The 21,222-nt window shown below is 50.3% G+C and overlaps 2 protein-coding genes across 8 annotated transcripts; one reads left to right on the forward strand and one right to left on the reverse strand.

Moving 5' to 3' along the window:
- The first annotated feature begins 103 nt into the window (after nucleotides 1-103).
- Nucleotides 104-18,937, forward strand: LOC143143039 (U-scoloptoxin(01)-Cw1a). 3 transcript variants are annotated; one of them, XM_076303879.1, is made up of 6 exons: nucleotides 104-615; nucleotides 15,078-15,647; nucleotides 15,823-15,894; nucleotides 18,302-18,424; nucleotides 18,551-18,652; nucleotides 18,742-18,937. In XM_076303879.1, exons 3-6 carry the CDS (start codon nucleotides 15,823-15,825, stop codon nucleotides 18,817-18,819), a joined length of 375 nt encoding a protein of 124 aa, XP_076159994.1. In that variant the 5' UTR covers nucleotides 104-615; nucleotides 15,078-15,647; the 3' UTR covers nucleotides 18,820-18,937. The 3 variants fall into 3 exon arrangements, with proteins under 3 accessions (XP_076159994.1, XP_076159996.1, XP_076159995.1); XM_076303881.1 differs by having other exon boundaries at nucleotides 15,160-15,647; XM_076303880.1 differs by lacking the exon at nucleotides 104-615 and having other exon boundaries at nucleotides 9,770-15,647.
- On the reverse strand, nucleotides 1,314-9,940 carry LOC143143036 (uncharacterized). 5 transcript variants are annotated; one of them, XM_076303875.1, is made up of 5 exons: nucleotides 9,894-9,940; nucleotides 3,819-3,999; nucleotides 3,078-3,299; nucleotides 2,691-2,837; nucleotides 1,314-2,291 (listed from the first exon to the last, which is right to left on the reverse strand). In XM_076303875.1, exons 2-5 carry the CDS (start codon nucleotides 3,921-3,923, stop codon nucleotides 1,773-1,775), a joined length of 993 nt encoding a protein of 330 aa, XP_076159990.1. In that variant the 5' UTR covers nucleotides 3,924-3,999; nucleotides 9,894-9,940; the 3' UTR covers nucleotides 1,314-1,772. The 5 variants fall into 5 exon arrangements, with proteins under 5 accessions (XP_076159990.1, XP_076159991.1, XP_076159987.1 ...); XM_076303876.1 differs by lacking the exon at nucleotides 9,894-9,940 and adding an exon at nucleotides 9,338-9,380; XM_076303872.1 differs by lacking the exon at nucleotides 9,894-9,940 and adding an exon at nucleotides 7,958-8,441.
- Nucleotides 18,938-21,222: the final 2,285 nt, after the last annotated feature.

Raw genomic sequence — 21,222 nt, forward strand, 5'->3', positions numbered from 1 at the left:
GCGTACTGTGCGCGTCGTGGATGGTTAATCGACCGTATCCGCTCGACCGAAACACGATCGAGCGAAGAACAAGCTCGTCTAGCATTTAAGCGTCAATTGTAAACCGCGCGACACGGTTCTTATCGCGCTTCGAAAACGTTCGAACCGAGCGTACCATCGTGTGCAACGCGTGTAAAAAGTGTGCAATACATTAGAGATGTAATTTTGTAAATTTCAATAATCCCCGACCGTGAGAAATGTCGCAATAAAGTGGTCAAGGTGTCCGTAAAAAATTTATTGTACACAGTTATTGATACAAGTCGCTAATACTGGTAATCGGATGACTGATATAATCAAGCGGGAAAAAAGTCTCGCGCGCGGAAAAAGTGTTACACAAATGTCCCGAGCCTAGAACGAAAGGGGGGAGGAGAGGTCGGTGCGGAGGTTCGATACTTTTAAGAGGAAAACGAAAAAAAAAAAACGAAACAAAAGGGGAAAAAAAAGAAAAAACAACAAAGAGTGACTTAACGGCTAAACGAAGCGATATTTATAGTTAATACGGTGTCGAGAAGCGACGATTCTCTCGATCGTTTATGTACAACTGATATGTGTCGATATTGGTTTCGTGGCTTAACGGTAAGTTGAAAATAAATTAAATAATTAAGTAGGATAACGTATAATTTATCAGCGCAACGGGAGTTACTGTACATCGGAGAAGATGCGCATAGGGCGAAGATAAAAAAAAAAGAAAAAGAACACACACACGCACACACAAACGGGCTAGAAGTAAATCCAATCATTTTTTTTTTTTTAATTCGAACGATGTCGTATTTTCATGAAATCGAAAAGATCGTCGGGACGGGCCGGCGATCTTCGGTTCTTTTCTCCTATTCGGTATCTTTGGATAACTAGCCATTATGTCGTGGACAGGCAACGCCTATTCCTCCGCTCGTAAATGCCGATAAAATAATTAACAAACAACGATCGCGCCAAACTTTCGTGCCCGTAGAACGGTGTCGCGACGAGCCTGTTGAAAAAAGAAAAAAAAAAAAGAAAACGAGCACCCGAATTACGCGTTTCGATCTCGACTCAAGTGGTACGTGCGTTCTCGTCGAACGAAGCGGAATTTGAATCGATCCGCGCGTCGTCCATCTTCCAACGGTCACTGGCCTGAAACAACACTCGAGCAAATATCAAACAACGACCATAACGAAAACAATATTAAAACGACTCCGCGTTCGTCTCGTAAAATGTACTATTTATATTACTTTGTACAGATTTAGCTCCTATTTACAACGAGCGATCGACGATACGAGGGCCGCGCGAACTCTCGCGATCTCTCGCGATCTCTCTCACGTCTCCCGTCCTGTTCGCGAACAAAATATTAACACTTTCCTCTCGAAGGAGCTCGCGTCCAATCGACGCTCTTCGAGTCGACGAGTACGAATACACGCGATCGTCTCCTTTGTCTCGAACGCGATCGAGACGCGATTCGAGCGGTTCCCACATCCAGCGGAGGTACCCGAAGGAGGCAACGTTCGATCCTCGATTACGAAGCTCGAAATCGCGAGATGCGAGAGAAACAATCTCGAAAGAAACTTCTCCCTTCGCTTTGGAACCGTTCGAATCGCGTCGAAAATATTTCCTCGAAGGGAACGATCCGGCTGGTTCGGTTTCGAATAAAATGAAACGCGTTCGACGATGCACCCTGCGTCGTCCTCGGAGATCAAACGCTTCTCGATGGTCCTCGAGAGTCTCGAAGCGTCGATACGATCGCGATTAACAGGGACGAGCTAGGCCTCGGAATCCGCGGCCAGCTCGGCCTCCAATTCCTCGGGACTTCTGAGATCTATGGCGAACCTTTTCTTCGCCTTGTTGCCGGCCACCTCGGCCATTTTGTCCTGTGCTTTCACTGTCCTGGAATAGATGTCGAATGCCGTGGACAGAGCGTAGGTCAACTGTACGGCGTGGTACTTCGATTCGCATACGAAACCGTGACACTCGAACGGCGAGACTCGCCTGAAGTTCTCCGTCTCCCGTACCACGATCATGGAGAACACCCTTGTGTAGATCAGATCCTGTACACCGTAGGAGATCGTCTCGATGGCGTACATCTTCGCGAAGTGTTGGTTCTGTTTCCTCTTCTCGAGCGGGAGCAGAGCAACACCCTCCTGGGAAACGACCAACTTGACCAACGGTAGCATGGTCTTGGTCGGTAAGGCCTTAGCCGCGGCCACCATGTTATCGACCGGCCACCGCGTGTGCTTGATGCCCCAGAGGCCCCTGGCATCGTGAGAGCCCAGATATTTCACCTGAAAAGGGGTCCCCTTTAGTCTCCCACGCGCGACTCCGCTCAGGTAGTAATTAAACCTATACCGAGACCTTGGGCTCGTAGCGTACACCGGGACCCTGCACCGTGCGGGCTTTCGAAACGGAACGAGCACCATTTTTTTCTTTTCCAACGGAGCACCGCCTCGAGAGGACAGCGGACGCAAAAAGTGTAACGCGTTTGGTCGAGAAATTAGGAACATTCCGAACCCATTGTAACGGAGATCGCGCGTTTCGTTCTGCCTCGCGTCGACGAGTACCGGCCGAGTGAAACAGGTAAAAGGTAAACACCGAAAGAGAGAGAGAGATCTGTCTATGTACGGGTGTACGGGTGTACGGGTGTGCGCGAGTGTACACGCGCGGGCGTGTGTGCGTATACATACCTGGAACACCTGAGGCAGTTCGGTGGACCCTTCGAAGACGTTATCGTCGATGGACAGCCGGGATAGCTTCGACACCAGATCCTTCTTTTTGTCGTTGGTAGACACGGAGCTCTTGTCCTTCTTCATCTCCTCGGTGTCTCGACTAGCCTGCGCGAAAAACGGTGAAACCTCGTTTGCGTGCGTAACCACGGCCGCGGGACGAACAAAAGGAACGGTTGCGTTTACGAAAACGAACATCGACCCAACCACTCGCGTCTATATACGCGATACGCACCGATCGCGTTCGAGTTCGACGAAATCCCGCGACTCGGAGAACTCGGCGACCAATCGGCGAAACATCGCGATCGGTTCCTGCCAGAGCGGTTCGAACCGTTGATCGGTACTCACCGGACTGTTATCCAATCGGCCGGCTCTCTGCGCTTGTCCGGGCTTCACTTTCAGGTGATATTCGACCACGTTCGGTATGTTCGGCGGGTTGGAAAGGACTGAGGAAGCCGGAGAGGACGAAGAGGCGGTCGCTGGCCACTCAGGGACGGCGTTTCCGGCCTCGGTCGCCCCGGATAACGGCGCTGTCATCACCGATCCAGACCCACCAACGATCTCTCCCGCCTAACGAATTTCAAACTTTATTCGTTACCGTTCCTCCTGATTCGCGTCCCTCGCAACCAACGACGATTTTTCAACCATCGTTTCGAAATCGTACCACTTTTCGAATTATCCTACCCTGCGACTAACGTAACGGGATAAACCACGAAATAAAGAAAGGGAAAGAAATTTATTCGAATTTTGTTCGTTTGAAAATCGATCGTCGACGAATTCGATACGGTCTTACACCGTGCGGACTTTATTCGATACGAGGAATCGATTCGCGTAAAAAAAATTCGTTTTTACCGATTTGCAACCGATTGCACGTTGCAGTTGCACCGTTGCACTCTTTCACCCAGAGAAAGAGATCGCATTTCTCGAAAGCAAAGTTCGTTAAACGATGCAATTTTCCTCCACAATTTTCATCTTCGATCGAATCGAGGGCAATGTTAAATCGCAAAACAACGTAACGGCGCGTTTTTTCCGAGCGAATCGTTTTCGTTAAGATAAATTCGAGGTATTGTTACTTCGTGGAAAACGAACCTTATCCGTGAGATGACTATTGTTCCCGTCGCTTCTTCCAGCGGCTTTGACGTTCTCGGTGACACCCTCTCCCCTTCTCCTGAAACCAAAGTCTTCGTCCTCCATAACGATCCTTGGATCCTCTCGGTGCTGGAAATCTTCCTCTCTAGGCCAATTTGTTCTTTTCCCTTTTTCCGCGTACCTTGAATCGTACAAACGTAACGAACCTTCGTTATCGTTCTCCAAGATCGCTCACGTTAGAAAAAGCATTAAAGTACCGTGTCGAAACAATTACTAATTTCGTGAAACGTTTCAAATTTCGTACGATCAAAGGACAGAGCACAATCGCGACTATTTATTTCAATGGACGACCGAAAAGAACGAATCGAAAGCAATTGTTTCCTTTCGTCCGTAGAACCGAACGTTGCAACGAACCGTTTCTCGCATACGTTAAAAATAAAGTTAATTATCTCCAAATGTGTTACTTTGTTCGACATTGTACCTCGATACTTCTTTATTCGATACGAGGAATCGATTCGCGTAAAAAAAAATTCGTAAAGTTCCATCCAGTGGAACTCGCGCGATCGCACGTTGCAGTTGCACCGATGCACTCCCGGAGAAAGAGATCGCGCCGCTCGACGACAAAGTTCGTTAAACGATGCAATTTTCCCCCACAATTTCCATCATCGATAAGAACAGTGTTGTACACCCCGTGCTCCCGTATAATTTCGAATCCGTGTTCGATTCGTATCGAGAGCGTTCCGTGAGCGTTCGATGGAAATACACGTTGACGCGTAAAGCATTCGACACGCCCCGATGTCAGGGCACGGGAAACGAAACGATCGTAGAATTTACGATCGGGCAACGGTCGAAGGGGGAAGATTCACCCCTTCGTGGCCGTCATTATCGTCATCGTTCGGTCCCGAAACGCGCTCAGCCGCGGAATTAAAAAGAGGCCCGAACGTCTCGGTTTAAACCGGAAAACAGCTGTCGCGCAGCACGTGTTGCACCTTGCGCTCCGTCCGTATCGTTTCCGTCGCTCTGTTTCCGTCTGGTCGGCCAACGACGACCGTTTCTTTGGTAAACGCGTTACTCGCGTCGGTCTCGACTCGCGAGCGTTCCGAAAAAACTGTCGACGTTCACGTCGCGTCGAAACGAGAGATCGCGGCCGAACCGTCGAACCGAATCTGCGTTTCTGTTCGCGGTCACGCGATGCTATCGAGAATCCTAAATGCGCACGGGGGGCTCGGCAGCAGGAAATGAGTCAGGTGACCGACAGTCAGGTGAAAAGGGATTCATTAATGTATTCCGTCCGTTGGTCAGGTGCGAGCGTTCTCTTGTTCGAACTCCGATCGCGCTGTATCTCCGCGCTTCGTTACCGTTTCGACACCGATGGGGAAATTTCCACGCTCGACGTGCAACGAAAAAAGAAAAAAAAAAGACAGAAAAAAAACGTCGAAGTTTAACAAACGAGCCGACGCGCCCAGATTTTCGTCGCGGCGTTCGCGCGCGAGAAGTTCCACGCTCGGTACGAACCGGTTGCGAAGTATCGAATTCCGCCGACGTTTCCGAAGCGGAAACCGTACAGAAAATACGCCGGTGCGAATTTTAATTCGAACAGATTGAGAAAATAGCAGCATGGAACGCGGGCACGGTGTTTTGCCGCCATGGCTCGCCTGCCCCGACAGTGCCGTACTTAGCCGCCTTCGACTCGATAGTTTCATAAAACGGGGTACCTGTTTTTCACGATCTTCTCGCGTATTCTCGGACACGGAACCGTGGAAATGCGAGGAGCTATTAAACATTTCACTACTGACGATGGAAAATTTTCTCGATCGAGAATGAATCGCGTCGAACGATTACAGACGTTTACCGCGCGCGATCGATCGATTCGATTATCATAGTTTCGTCCATCGTAGGGTAAGGGTTGACCCTTCACGCTCGCAAGACGACTATCGGTGAAATTTGCAAAAGCAACTCGCGTTCCACCGCATCGTGGAAAATTGTAACACTTGGAGTAAACTCGGTTCGAAGAAGACAATTTCGATTCTTGCGGGGAAAAAATAGTTACCTATCCTCGGTGATTTTACGTGGACAGCGAAATGCATAAAAGGAAAAGTTATCCCGACTAAGAAATTGTAAAATGTTCATCGTGCTCGACGTTTGTCGCGTCCTTGATAGCGTTCGCGAGCGATCGGCAACGATCAGCGAACGTTGCAAAAACTTTCTTTTCTTCGCTATCGCTTTTTCGTTCTGGAAACATTCTCCGTGTTCGTTACTTCCGCCGCCGAGATTCGAAGGGGAAAATCCAGAGGCGAACGTGCCAAGTGTATTCCCAGGGACTTTACTCCTTTCCAAAAATTCCTTTGCGATAAAAATACAATCCCACGATCTATATCTACGAATATTTCATATTTCAAGTTTGCACGATTTTGCATCCGCGGTAAACACGAGTTTTCTCTTCCATCGAGAGTCAGTCGATGTCGCGATAGCCGAACAATTCTCGATCGAATCCTCTTCCGTCGTTCCGTTGTCTCCGTTTGCAAAAACAAAAGCAGAGATTACTTTCGAATCTCCGCGAACGTTCCGATAACTCTTTTTCTCTCGGTTTCCACCGCGCGAAACTATCGAGAGCCGTAACGTTCCGTGGTTGTTGTCGCGTATGAAATTGGAACGGAAGAATGTGCATTTCCAACGTGCGATAACCTTGATTTCCATCTACCATCTACATAAGTTTCGAGAAATCAACGAACGATCGACGCTAAATAGAACTTTCTATCGTTTTGTTTCTTTTCTTTGCAACAAGAAAATCGTATCGAAGAACCAACGGCGACGAAGCAACGGTCGCCTCCGAACTCGCGATTCGGGACGAGAGAAACTTCGCAAGGATCACCCGGTGGATATTGCAAAACAGGAAAAAGGTTTTTATTTGTTGGACGTTGTAATCAGATGCGGCGTAGAGACACGTGAAGTCGCGAGTGCCTCCGGAAGATCGGATTTCGTCCAACTTTAGTCGTTGCACTTTCATTTGTACCGGTCGACGTTAAATATTATTTTCGTCGTTCGACGTTGCCTTCGTCTCTCGAAGATTCGCTTCTCGAAGATATTTTCAAAAACCGCGTCGAACGTGCGCGAGGTGAAACCGTTGACTCGAGCCGCGAGGAGGCGTTCGTGAAATTTCGCGTCGCTTCTTTCTTGCAATAAGAAAAAAAAAAAAGGAAGAAACGAAAACTCGTGGAATTAACGTGAAAAAAAGTCTGTACATCGAGGATTCAAATGTTCGGGCCGTTCGAGCGACAACAGCTGGACAAGCTACGTTTCCGAGCACCTTGTATACTCGCGGCGTTCGTACACCTGTCGTCCAATTACACCCGCGTACAATACTAGAACTGTTAACGCGCGTGTCCACGTACCGGGTGCTCGTACGGTAATCGATTCGCAGTTCGCGAGGCGTTGCACGACGAAACTACGAGCAACGTTACGGCTAATTGCGATAGTTGGCGCATCTACGCGTAGCGAAGAAAAAGGCGCAGCATCGATGGTAACGGTATCGTACCGAGAACGAAACGGAGGAATAGACGGTCACCGCTCGTTATTACGGTTTTCCGTGATCTCCGTTACGCCTCGAGCGATCGTACGTCGACTTTGACGGTCGGTTCTCCCCCGACGTCGACGAGAATCAATCGCGTATCGGAAATCGAGCTCGTGCCACCGGACGGGAAGTCGGGAACTCGGTTTTCGCAGAGGGTAACAAGCGACACCGGAAGCCGCTGCTAGATGGGTGTACGACCGGAAGCTATTACGCCGTATCGCGAACGAACCTCGACGAATTTCAACCGTAACCCGGTCGTCGTTGTTCGTTGGAATCGATCGATGTTATTTTTCTTCGTTGACGACGAGTCGACGAGCGACTCCCCGATCGATCGACTCGCGACTTCTCCGCGAGTACAAGATGGAAGACGGTACTCCCGCGCGCGTGTTTCTCACGCCTCGACGAGTCGAAGACGCGACGAAGGAAGAACCACGGAAACGAGGACCGGGCGATTCGAGAATCGAATTGGAAAAGTTGTTCCCGGTTCTCGAGGTCGATCGAGCGATCGACGGTTCCCTTCCTGGAGGATCTCGCAGCGATCCGATCGGCGCGAATTTCGCTCGTTTACCTTCGCAGTCCTCGCGCGTTCGACGATCGACATCACCGAGGGAACACGGTCACGAAACACTTGTCCGTACGGCGCCTCGCGCACAGGTGCAACGGATCCTCCGGTATCTAAGGCAGCTGCGGGTACGCGTTACCAGGTATCCGGAAAGACGGTCGCGGACGTGGCTACCGGTCGAACGATCCGCGCCCGTTCAACCGCGAAACCGTTCTGAGGATGGACCGATCTAGGATCGGCGAACGATCGACGGCCAGCTGCCAGGTGCCGTGCGCGCGGTTGAAAATCTGGGACACGCTACGACGCGGCGCGGCGCGGCTCAGCTCGGCTCGGCTCGCCTCCGACTCGCGTCTCGACTCGCGTCTCGACCGATAAAACGCGCCGCGAAACTGCCACCATCGGCACGCTGCCACGACGCACGCGTGCGTACTGATGGGACCGATACGATACCGGCGATAGTCGACCGATCGGCCGCTCGCGCTACGCAAAATCGAACCGTATCGAAACTCGAACCGCGCGACAAATTTCGTTTCGCACCGCGGGAGAACCTGCCCTCCTCTAACGCTCGACGATCCACTTTTTCTTCGACTCGGATACCGTTCTATCATTCTTGCCGACGAATTCCTAACGAAACTTTCCACGATTGCAGTTTTACCGTGCGTAACGTTTATCGATCGAAACGCGCTCGAGGAAAGTGCGTTCGCACCTTCGATCCGAGTCCGCTACTACGAGAAAACTTGCGCTCGAGATGACTCATCGAACAGCACAGGGCTAGGTCGTTCGATAAGTTTCGTCGTTCGATAAACTTATCGAACAGTGCTGCGTCGAACAATACCGTTCGATAAGTTTTATCGAACGACAAAACTTGTCGAACGACCTACTATTTCTTCCGATCCGTCGCACGGTCTATTTGGTAGTTCCGCGTGAATGTTCGTTAACGCACAGGTGGGAGACATCGTAACCCTACGTACGGTAAATAAACGCGCGGACGAACAGCGAGGAACTACCGAGCGGAAAATTTACGCGAAACGTCGACGATCGAGAAACGAAAAGGAAAATCGCGACACGCGGAAATGTTACGGACGATCCAAAGTATTTCCCGATGTTTAAATACCGAAAAGAGCATTTCTTCTCCGAACGAAACAAAGAGCGGACGCGAGACTTTTCAATTCGTATCTAATAAAAACAAGTCGCTCCGCGGCCTCGAGGAATATTTTTGCACGCGCCGCTCGATAATTCCCGGTAATCTCGAATTTGTTTCTCTCCGGTCGAAAGGAACGATCGAGAGCGAACGTTACGCGATATTGCTCGTATCGACGGAGACTCGACCGTATCGAAGACTCGATGCGATGCATCGAACGACACGTGTCGAAAATTTGTACTCACTTTGCTCGAATCGACGCTACGAACTACGAAACGATCGTGAAACGTACACCGTTGCTCGATACGATGTAAACAACTGCTCGGAGACACGGTTTCCCTCCAATAGTTCGGCAGTGTTGCCGCGTTTGATCCAAAAGCAAAACTGTGTACACGCGTACACGGATACGCGCTTAGTAGTGTATTTTTCGAGTTCATTTTCGACGGAACGTTCGTCGAATCGGTTCGAGCGTTACCCAAAAATTACCAATCTCGATCGCTGGCCGGTATTCGTTGGAATTTTACGTTACTCGTGAATTTACCTTCGCGTTCACCGTACCGGACAAGGAATGACAAATACGCGCGTTCACGGGACTCGAACGCCCGTATACTTGGCGCACCCGTCAATTAAGGGACTCTAATTGAAAGTTAACGACTCGGTAGGTATCGTTGCTCAACCTGACGCGTGTCGGATGGCTTATCGTCGACGAACGAGAAACGTTGTATCTCTTCGACGTTCGGAAGAAGAAAAAAAAAAAAAAAGAAAAATTGAAGCAACCAACAAGAATGGAAGAAATCTTACCGAGACGCGTACCGCGCGCGGTGTCCTCACCGTCCCACCGCTCGTTTAATTAGTTTCTTCTTTCCTTCTGTTGCACGAGGATCAAAGTTTCCAACGAGTTTGCGTCACCGTCGCCATTGTTTTGCAAGAAATTATTTACATATATCGACCGTGTTAGACGAGAGCAGCCGATTCGAGAAAAGGGAGACGAGTTACCTTTGGATCCCGAGGATTCGCGCGTCACCGCTCCCGTCGAGTTTCCAGCGCGAGACGAGTTTCGTACGCGGAGAAGAGTTACCGTTAACACGGAAACGCGACGAGCGATATTTCCCGTGACTTTCCTCCTTGTTACCGATGCGTTCGCCGCGTTTCCAGCGACGCGCGCGATGCACGGTCGCGGCCGCGGCTCCCTTATCGCGTCGATTGCGATAATAAATCCGAAGCAATCGGGCGATAACAACGGCTCCACCTGGCGAGAGGACACGCGGGACCATCGAGCAAGTAGAACCGATCGGCTCTACCCCGGAATCGAGAAACGTGATTCGCGTATTCGTTTCGCGACGAAAGAGTTCGCGTCGACGGCGTACCGCTCGATGGAACGATGACGCCGATCGGAAGCTATTCGACCTTCGTTCGTCGAAGTGAAAAATTCGCCTCGCGGTCGTCGAGCTTTCGCATTTCTCGTTGTCGCTGCAACGAGATACACCGCTCGTCGATTTCATCGCGGGCGGGGGTGTCACCGTCCCGTAACCGCGCACGAAAATGTGGGACATCCTCGAGCAGCGATGCGCGGACGATTTGCCCGCGATGAACGTCCACGCGGCGATACGAGAGACCGGAGGAGGAACGCAACGCGGTGGAAACGTAATCGTAATTGTATTTCTCCATCGTCGCCTGTCGATAATCAAACGAACGCGGCGAGAACGAAATCGTACTCGTCCGGTGGTGTCTAGGATCGCGTCATAATCGACGTTCTATCGCTTACGTAATCGCGAGCCGTGGATACGATAAAATTCTAGCGGTGGCAGCGAGGTGTTGCGCAACGTAGATAGCGCCGGTTCGATTGTACGCGGCGCGGCGCGGTGCGTTCGTACGGGTTACGGAGATGCGGATAAAAATCGAGATGGAAATTAAAATAATTGGACAATCGGCGGACGCGCAGGAAACATCGATAAGGGAACGAGGAGCGAAAAGTTCCGAAAGACGGCGAGGCGATCGATCGAACGATCGATCGATCGTCGCTGGTGTATTCGACGGTACGGTGCAACGATGCGATCGGCGATGACGATCGGATTTCTAAACTCGGTGTAATTCATACGGGACGATACCGCGGCGGTATCGTAACGAAATATTTAATCGGGCCGACAGTGCTAGAAACGTGAGAAAGACTTTCATATATCGCTTATTGTGCGCGACAGGAAAGATGCTCGGAAGTCGACTCGTTATGAAATTACGAAAGCTCGTACCGGCTGAACATTACCGAGCGTGTGAAGATTCGGTACGACGCGGTAACCGTCGCTTCGTGACGAAAGTGTCCATTGGAACGAACGGTCTCGTTTCGATCGCCCTACCGAACCAACGGACCTGGAACGAACACGGCCCGATCTTTAACCGATAGCTCAGCCCCGCGATCGGACGTAACGCCACCCGCGCGTAATATCCGAAACGGGGACATTGAGATACATCGCGCGGATAAGATACTCGAAACCAGCGTCGGGCTCGCGTTAAATTGGGTAAACAAGAGGGGAAGGGAGAGACTTTCTAACGCGACCATAATGTTCCTAATAACGGGTTTCTTAACAAGTAGACGCGAGTTTTCTTCTCCATCAACGTCGGCATTTTCCTCGCGGCATCAAGATGATTCCGCGGCCATTCGCAATACCGAAAGAAACGCGCAGACCTTCTCACGGCTCTTGCCAGCGGATTTTGCAACCGCCCCGATATACAATTAACGATAATTTAATTCAAAACGACACCTCTTTTCGACTCGTGTACCTTTCCCCGTCGTTGCTCCTTTTCCGCGTACGTTTCGAGCGCGTCTCCAACTCGAATACGATTACGCGTTTACGTACTTACGTATATCGGTTAACTCGTATTGGCCGCTCCGAACGTTGCAAATTTAATCCTATCGATCCTCTTTCACGCGTTTCAACGCGATCGAACTCGAACAAAACGACGAAGAAACGAACCGACCGCGCATCGTTGTAAACCGTTCTCCCACATTTTCCCTACGGAAAAGTCTCTCGATAACTTTATCGTTCTCGACTTAATCTTATCACCGACGTCACAATACGCGTCGTTATCCGGCCGTGTCTCTCGGCGAGTTATCTCGCTCCACTTTAATCGATCGTTCTCTCACCGTCGACGTTTCTCGTTGCCCTTGCTGTTCTTTGCTCCCGTTTAAATTCGACCGAGACGATCTCGAGATCGTCAATTTCCCGACGAATTGCGTCTCGAGCGTGTACGAACGCGAATATTTTCGAAATCCAACGTTGAACGGATCGAGGCGGAAAATAGCGAAAAAAAACGACGCAGAACCTCGTTATCCGACTCGAGACGGAACCAAGAAGAGCCGTGGTCGGAGTCGGCCGTCTAATTCCGTAGAATTTGCACGTCAATCTGGAAAAGTTCGCGACCGGCAATTAAGGCCGCGCTAATTGGCACCGAACGCGCCTCGAAAATTGAGGGTCTGCCGAGAGGAAGAAGGAACGTGCAGCCGGCATGCAAACGAACGAACGAACGAACGATCCGATCGCGCCCGAGATTCCTCTTTTCCGCCTGTTCGACTAGAGCGAACGAGCGAGCGAACGAACGAACGTCTACCGACTTCCTGGTTCCCGAATGTACGACACTTTCTTCTGAATTAATTCCCTCGATAATACCGGTGATTGTACAAGTTTTCCCCCTCGACCCTTTTCCTCTTTAGGAGTGTTATTTAATTCGACGGTAATAACGATATCCGCGTTGCGCAACGCGCGCAGAAGAGCTTGGACCGTGATACGCGTAAACGCGCGAAAGGTGAGAACCGTCGTTAAACAGTGCCTCGACGATATGCGCTCGAATTAAAAACCAAGACCAAGACTAACGAGCGTGGGAGGAACAGAGTGGTAGGTGGGGGGCTGGTAGACGGATAATTCGACTTCGAAATTATTCGCGATCGAAACATCGAGTCGATCAAACTACCGAAAGCACCTGATCACGGATAAGACGGCGATAAATACTAATCGTCTCGATGGACACCTGGTCCGCGCGATCAGCGACGACACTCGAGCAATGTCTCCCACCGATTGTAATAATAAAAATATTTTGCACGCGCGCCGCTCCGTAATTGCTTCCCTCTTCGAGCTACCGACCGTCGAAAGTTGTACATTAAATTCAACGATGTAAACATTGTTCGATATTGCCGAGATAAGATAACGGAATGTAAACACTCGTAGCTAGAGAACCCGGACCAATTAACGTCGAAAATAACAGCGTTGGTCGAGTTTCTTCGAGCTGACGCGCGAATCGAAAAAGCTATCGCTCGATGATACAACGATTTCGAGCCCAGCTTCGACGATCGTTTGCGTCGTTGCGTAGAACGCATTTCTACGATTTCGACGCTCGTTTCGGTAACCATTCCGCGCACCGACGACGAGAGAGCAGCGATCTATTTCGCGATTTAAACAATTGTGAAGATTTCGACGAAAACGGGTGACGATCGCAACGTTCGATCTCTCGTCGATCGGTCGGGACAAGTTTCGATGGACCGTCGCGTTAATTTTCGGCTCGGGCACTCTTTGCTCGATAACACCGACCCGTTTCGGAGCTCGCCGGTATTTACAGCGTTTGCTCGTTCGTTCCGCCGTAGAATCCCACGGAAAAGTACACGCGCGTATCTGATCGATGGAATCCGTGAAATAATCTCGAGCATCCTCCCCGTGAAACAAACAAAGTGTAATTAATCGATAGGATCGCGTTCGATTCGCGAGAGGCGTCGGGCTCGACGAGCGAGGAGCTTCTCCGGAAGATGGACGATGCAGGAAGCGGTTTTGAAACGGGCAAAGTTTAAGGAAATCGAGGACTCTCCCTTTGGTCCTTGCAACGCTATCGTTTTCACGGTTGCGGAATCACCAGACGTTGCGTAAACGTTCGGTAACCACCTCTCTACTCCCGGTGAAAAAATAACGAGATTACCGGCTCGGAACTGTCCAGACTGCCGAAAAATACGATTGGAATTTTTTTCGCGACAGCCTTCGGTGGACTTTACTCGCAAATGCGCAAAAATATTTCTCTTTGCCTGTTGATACTGTTATTGGTATTTTTCTAGCGCGCGGAAACGTAGATAACGCGCGTGTAATCTCGTTACGTGTTTATTCTATCGAATAAAATATGTGCATCAGAGGTTTCATTCCGAACGAGTGAGCGCAATTTTGAACGGCAGATCGAGTACCGGAAACTCTACCGAAAAATTGTATTTATTGTTTCGCGATCGCGCGGAGGAAGTAATTGTGCAATTGTATATTACGAACGAACGGTCGAACCGAGGTCAGGGTGTCTATTATGAACGATCGTCGCACGCTGGATGATTTTTGTCCGTATAAAGTATACAACGGAGTCTACAACGGCTAGAACATTTATCAATACCGACGCAATTGTTGGCCAGACGGCGTATCGATCGGTCTCGTTCATTAGAAAAAATAACATCGGGGTAACTGAAAACGTGCATAATTTATTCACGAAAAGTGCAGTTCGTAATTTCGTTCGTAACGCGTTAAACGCGCGAAGCATCGCGCGGAATCTTCGACCGACCTCGAATCTCGATTTTTAATTTCTTTCGATTCGAGATAACTTGGGAACGCGTAACCAAGCCGTGGAGTCGAAGAAGTTCCAAGAGAGAATTACCTACCTGAAACCGCGAGTATTAATTAAATCGCAAATAACGAGTCGCTAATAAACCCCGCGTAAACCGTCCTCGTAAGCCATGGTCTCTTCGAAGAAAAAATCCAAGGTATTCCGTCCCTCGAAATTTGAAATCAAATTTCTGGTCGTTCGAGGACCGTCGATAAACGATTCGTTGAATATCCCCGAAATAATGCACATGTAGCGTAAGAATATTAACGGTGACATCGTTTAGCCGGTGATGCGGGCCGATTTGCGCGAATAAATCGCAACGTATTGTAAATCGGCGAAGAATTAGAAAAAATCGGTCCGCAAAATTTGCAGTAACAGCGGTTGCGCCGAGCCGCGCCAGGTGGAGTAATATCGAGTAATTCCGTGGATGGAAATGGGTTAAATTATTTGGAAGCTGGCGTTCCCGCGGCAACCCCTTCCGGTGGTAAACGTCGCCGGAGCGAGAAGTACGGGAAAAAGTCGCAACCCTGGTTCAAGTACAATCGAGTTACGAGCGTTTTCACGGGTGTAAGAGCACGAAGGGATTGCGTAAGAGAAGAATCTGTGGCATCGCAGAAGATCCCTCCCCTACCTCCCTGGGATCTTCTCTTTCTCCGTTCGTCCGGTGTGGGAGCCCCGGGAAAGAGGGGCTCTCAAGAACCCCCCCTTGTTCCTGCTCGATCTCTAAAGCCATATATATACCACCACTTCGTGGTAGCATCCTTCGAGAAAGAAACTTTGCCGGTAACACCGCGAAGACCGAACTCGCGTAGGCGGAGGTCCAGCGGATCAGGGGACCGGTGAGTGCGTTGTGCCGACGGGGAACAAGTATCGTACGGAGATAAATGAACACCACGCGGAAGGATACTGCGGATTAAGGTGATCGGATCTTTTTACGAGAAGGTGAGTCGAATCGTAACGCGATTCGAGGGAGAAACGACGCGCATCGAAGAGCCCGTGTATCTTCTCTCGCGTCGGGTACCGCTCGATCCGAGGGAAGGTTCGCTCGTTCGAATTGTTCTCCGATCGTTTTCGAGCGACGTCGATCGTTCCGTTGTATCAATTTTCTTTCTTTTAGATGATTTCGCGGTACCAAATTCTGTGCGCGATCCTGGTGTACGGCGCGGTGTTGTTGTACCAAGCGATGGCGGTAAGTAAACGGATTCGAGGACCCGCGGGAAATCCGAATGGAAAAGTCGAGCGGTGTTGCGCAATCCGCGACACACGACGGCGGGGTATCGTCTCGCCGGGACAATGCCTTTACGAAACTCGCGTTCGATTCAACCGCGAAATTATTATATTCGCGGCGGTTTCTCACGCGCAACAATGACAGAGGGCGGCCGGGTGTATATCTTCTCGCGTCATCTTCTTTCGGACGGCGGCGTGAAGTAATTCATTAATTAACACCCTGTTGCGCGAACGTGCTTTCACGCGGCGGCGTTACCGCTTCCTCGGGCAGAGTCGTTCGAAAAATTTTCCACCGAAAACGCGTCGCTTCGCGCCGCGCCGCGCCGCGCCGCGCCGCGACGCCGATTGCGCGAACGAAGGATCGCGCGCGAAGGATCCGCCTTCGATTCACGGAATTACGAAACCACGGGTAATTCGAACCCGCCTCTTTTTGTTCGCGATTTTATCCACGAGCAATCGTGCGACCGTCGAGCCGCGAGCGTATTCATTTTCACCGGAAACGATGACCGTGAACGCCGATCGAAACGGAAGGGAACCGAATTTTCAATGCCGCCGAGAGACAACGGACGGAGAAACGAAAATGATTAATTAATCCGAGGATCCTTATCGCGATTAACATTCACGGTTCGCGCTTCCAGAGATTCTCCTTTAATCGTGCAATAAAATCAACGTATCCCTGTCGCAATACGCAGGATTCCTCTCCGACATCCGCCATTCGCGACGCCTTCGTTAACCGGTCGACGTGGAATCCACGATACGCGGCACGAACTTGAACGTACGGCCGCCAATTGTACGAAATTTCGCGTCTCCGGAAAACGCGGGACGGTGTCGACGCTAGTTATCGAAAAACGACACCGAGAGTTCGCTTTCTCGAAATTGTTCCTCGGCTCGGCAATGGTTCCGTTAGCTCGTAATTCATCAACGCGGAACAATCGAGCGCGGTCGAGTAAAATGGAAAGAAACGATCGAATTAAACTTAAAATTTTTTATTTTCTTTTAGTTACTCGTCGTCCAGAGCTCTCGAAAATGTTGCACACCTTCGGTGGTAAATTTGTCGCGGTATCGAAAATATTACGCACCTTCGGTGAAAATTCTATCGATCGCGATAACGCGAGTTGAAATAATCATTTTTTTTTTCAAATTCGTCCCTCTCTCTCTCTCTTTCTCTCCGTGGAAGCTACTCGAGGGTACTCGCGATAAACCATGACCTATCCGAATTTCGCGCGCGAGGAGCTCGCCGGTAAGAGCCGTGGGTTCTCGACCGAGCGTCGAAATCTCCGGTCGCTTCGAGAGGGTGGAGGCCGTGTTTTGCGGTTGCGCGCGTACCGCTGGACGAGAAATCGAATACAAAGGCGCGGAGATGCGTATCCGCTCGCGGGGAACAATGTAACCCGACTTCCGGTCAGACATTGGCACGTGCACGCACTGGACTGGCTCGATCCAGCGTTTCGCGTGTCGCAACGGCCTCCTTTTTTTCCTCTCATCTCGACCGATGGCCAATTGCGAAAAAGATCTCACGCGGAGATCCCCTTCGGCCGTGGTCTAGACGTTCTTTAAGAACCGCTCGGATCATTAACCGCCGTTCGCGGAGAAGGGCTTCCTCGTGAACTCTCGAACCTCGACCGAACCCTTTGTTCCGAGCGCCGGAAGCGGCTGCGTTCGTTTACCATACAATCGCGACAAAATCGACTTTCGTTGCGAGGATCGCTTTTTCCCAAAACGGAGAGAGAGGGGGACAATTTATATATCGAAAAGAAAACCTCGACCGAGCGTTCTCGCACCGGAAGCGGCCGCGTTTATCGTACGATCGCGACGAACCGATCCACTTTCGCGGGGAAGTTTTCCCCAAAACGGAAGCAGAGAAGTTTACGCGTTAAGTAAAATTTCGGTCGCGACAAAATACTCCGATTTCTTGACAAAATTTGCTCGATCCCAAAAGAAAGGGCAGAGAAACATTTTGCGAAAAGAAAAATGGCCTCGTACCGGGAGCATTGATTTTCGCGGAGAATTTTCCTCTGTTTCAAAAACAGAGGGAGCGGTGAATCGAAAGAAAAAGAAAACATCGACAAAACGGATTACGAGCAAACGACGCATCGCGCTGAAACGCGATCACAGCGCGTGTTTTTTTATTGCAAAAGACGACACGCGACGACAACCGTCGGTACTGTTTCGACGGAGTCGCGAGGTAATCGATGCGAATAACCCTTTCCTCGATCGCGCGCGACTTGACGAATATTTGAATTTACATGTACGTAATCGATGTACAACGCGCAAAATACGCGAACACCTGACCGAGCAAACGACACCGGTGAAGGTTCGTCGAACGTTTGGAACGCCTCGCGAATGAATTTTATCGACCGACGTTTCAGCAAGTAGACGGTTACACGCCTGGCGTGGACTACCCGATCTACGATTCCGTGCCTTTCGGCCTGACGTTTACCTGCGGAGGCAAGTTACCTGGCTACTATGCCGACCCCGAAGCCAGATGTCAGGTAAATAGATCGCGCAAACTGCGCTCGAACGATCGTCCCCTTCTAAACACGATTCCGATCTCGGAACACGAACAACGCGAATTTGCCATTCGAAAGACCGTACGGAATTTAAAATTGTTTCGCCAGGTTTGGCACTGGTGCTTGCCAAATGGACGTCAGTTCAGCTTCCTCTGTCCAAACGGCACCGTCTTCAGCCAATCGGCGCGCGTCTGCGATTGGTGGTTCAAGGTGCGGCTTCAACGACTACTTCCTAGTTGGATCTCGTTCGCCGGATTCCCCTCGAAATGTGTATAATTTGTCTCTTCTGTTGATCGCAGGTCGATTGCAACGACTCGCCGAGATTGTACGGTATCAACGACGACCTCTACAGAGACGTGAATGGGAACAAGATTTAACTCGAACCGTATTCCTGCGAAACGTTCGTAAACGCGCGTCAACGAAGAACATATCCGTACACGTCTCTTGGTGGCGAGAGAGCAACTCGACGGAAACGAGTAACTTCGTCCACCGAGTTGCGAGTTCCTAACTTGCCGGCGGTGGAGCGCGCGAACAGGGCGCTGCAATACGTGTTCTCGGACGCTGAATTCCACGCGAACGGCGGCCAACCGTTCTTACGAAGCCGTTCGTATTTGTAGATACACTTTCCACCGAGCTCGATCCGCACACGCTCCGTCCGTTTCCATAGAACCGTTCAAATTCAACCGCACAGTTTGCTCCGACAGACGATCCGAATAGCTCTTAATCGCCTTATAACGAACTCGATCACTTCAATAAAAACAAACAACTGATGCATTAATCTCTCTCCTCTGAATCGAGCGAAACGGGTCACGCTTCGATCCCCCCGCCGCTTTATCGGGCGGTTTTTCTCCCGATCGATCGTAAAACACCGAGGAGGAAAAAGAAGGCTCGATCGCGCGGCAAAAGTCGAAATCGCGACGAACGATTTCTTGGCACGAACGGACGATAGAAAGCGAGCGGTCCTCGTCGAGCGGCCAGCACCGATCCCTACCTCTTCCCCGTCCGAGCCTCGCCATCGACAACGCGATACGCTTTTCCGTCCGCGTTTTGCATGCGCGCCTCGTCGCGCGCGGATACACCTTCTTTTTTCCCATCGTCCGCGACGAACTTTGAAATCGTCGCGACGACGACCCGTCGACCGCTCCGCGAAAGGATACGTCGCGACGCGCGCGTGTCCAATCGACCTACGCCACCACCAATTTCGAACCTCGTGTCCCGAGCGTTGCACAAACGAAATAGAAATTTTGGCCCGCCCATTTACGAAACTTCCGCCCGTCGAGGAGCACGATTCGAAACAACCGGACCAAAGACACCTCGAATGCCTACGTTACTCCGAACACGACCCCGTTGCGTCGACGACGCGAGCGAAATCAAAACGAATCTCCGTTGCACCGTCGCTATTGACCGAAGAAAGAAACATTACTCTTGGGACAAATTGCGAGACGGTTGTTCGTAAAGTCTGCGATCGACCAAAAATTCATCGGTGTCGTCCAAACAACCCTTGCTACAGGTAAGAGAAAGGAAGATACCACCGGGAACAAATTACCAGCGAGTCGTATCGACTTTGGCAAGGTTTACGAGCAACCGACAATTACTCGGTACCGTTCAAATTATCCTTGCTCGTAATACAGGTAAGAGGAAGACGGAGCAAGAAACAGCGACTCGCAAAATTTGCAATCTTACCCAATCGGTATTTACAACGCGGGCAAACAATAATCCTTGGTCGATGTAACGAGATTCTTCGAAAATAGCTGTCGAAAGTTTGGTATCTCTACTTTCAAACTGTAGAGCTTCGCTTGGTTCCGACCGTACAATGAGAATTTAGTTTACAATGATGCAACGCAAAGTACAATTGAAATTAACACCGAGTTAAATGGGGTACGAAAGCGTAAAGAAACTATTCTAAATTCGCAGCCGATTAGCTCGGTGTCACCCGCGACGAATAATCGTGCGTCGCGAGTAACACCGATTACCAGGTCTCACCACGTAGAGGTTGCTGCGAGCGGAGACCCGGAGGAGATAGATGGAATCGAAGTTCCATCGATCTCCCTCGATAAGCGATACAAACCAAGTTACCAAACCAAGGAAATGGAAGGAATCGAAGTTCCTTCGACCTCCTGGTTCAGTTCTGCCGAGCAATTACGTTATGGAAAAATGAGGCAAAATTGGGAAAGACGCGACGCGAACCGTGTAGTTGGTCCTACTAGCTCGATCCCGTTTCCCCTCAGTAGGTCCGATTCGAGAGAAAACAAGCGACGCCATCCACTCCACCAGGGGAATGCCCCGTTTCTCTCAACTCCGTGTCGGCACACGCAGACCGTGGACCCGACTGTTGAAGCTTTACGAAGAGAGGGTCTTGTTCCGGAGGGTTCCGCAGGGACCGGCAAAAATGCCTACTCCTGCGTTCGCAACATGCCCTCTCTGGAAGCGGACGCACCGGAAGAGACGGCGATAGACCGTTCGGACCAGCTACACGGCCGGTCACTTGCTTATGCAACGAGCAGAGCTGGCCGGACTGTGAGACGAGGATGCGAGCAAAAATAAGCTAAAGATTGGACAATTGCTCGGCAGATCACAGATATTTGTACACGGTGGCTTTAAAACAAACTTACTCTAAGCTTAACTAAAGATCCCACGGCGGTTGCCACGAGAAAATCCTCTTGTGCCTACCTAAGAGAAACCTAAAGTCAAGGCATGATAGAAAATGGAAATGAAATTGGTTAGTGATTAAATACGGTCGTACAGTAAGAAAGAAAATAAATGAAGCAATGACGGAAAAT

This window comes from Ptiloglossa arizonensis, chromosome 2 (genome assembly GCF_051014685.1).
Source record: "Ptiloglossa arizonensis isolate GNS036 chromosome 2, iyPtiAriz1_principal, whole genome shotgun sequence".
Classification (NCBI taxonomy): Eukaryota; Metazoa; Arthropoda; class Insecta; order Hymenoptera; family Colletidae; genus Ptiloglossa; species Ptiloglossa arizonensis.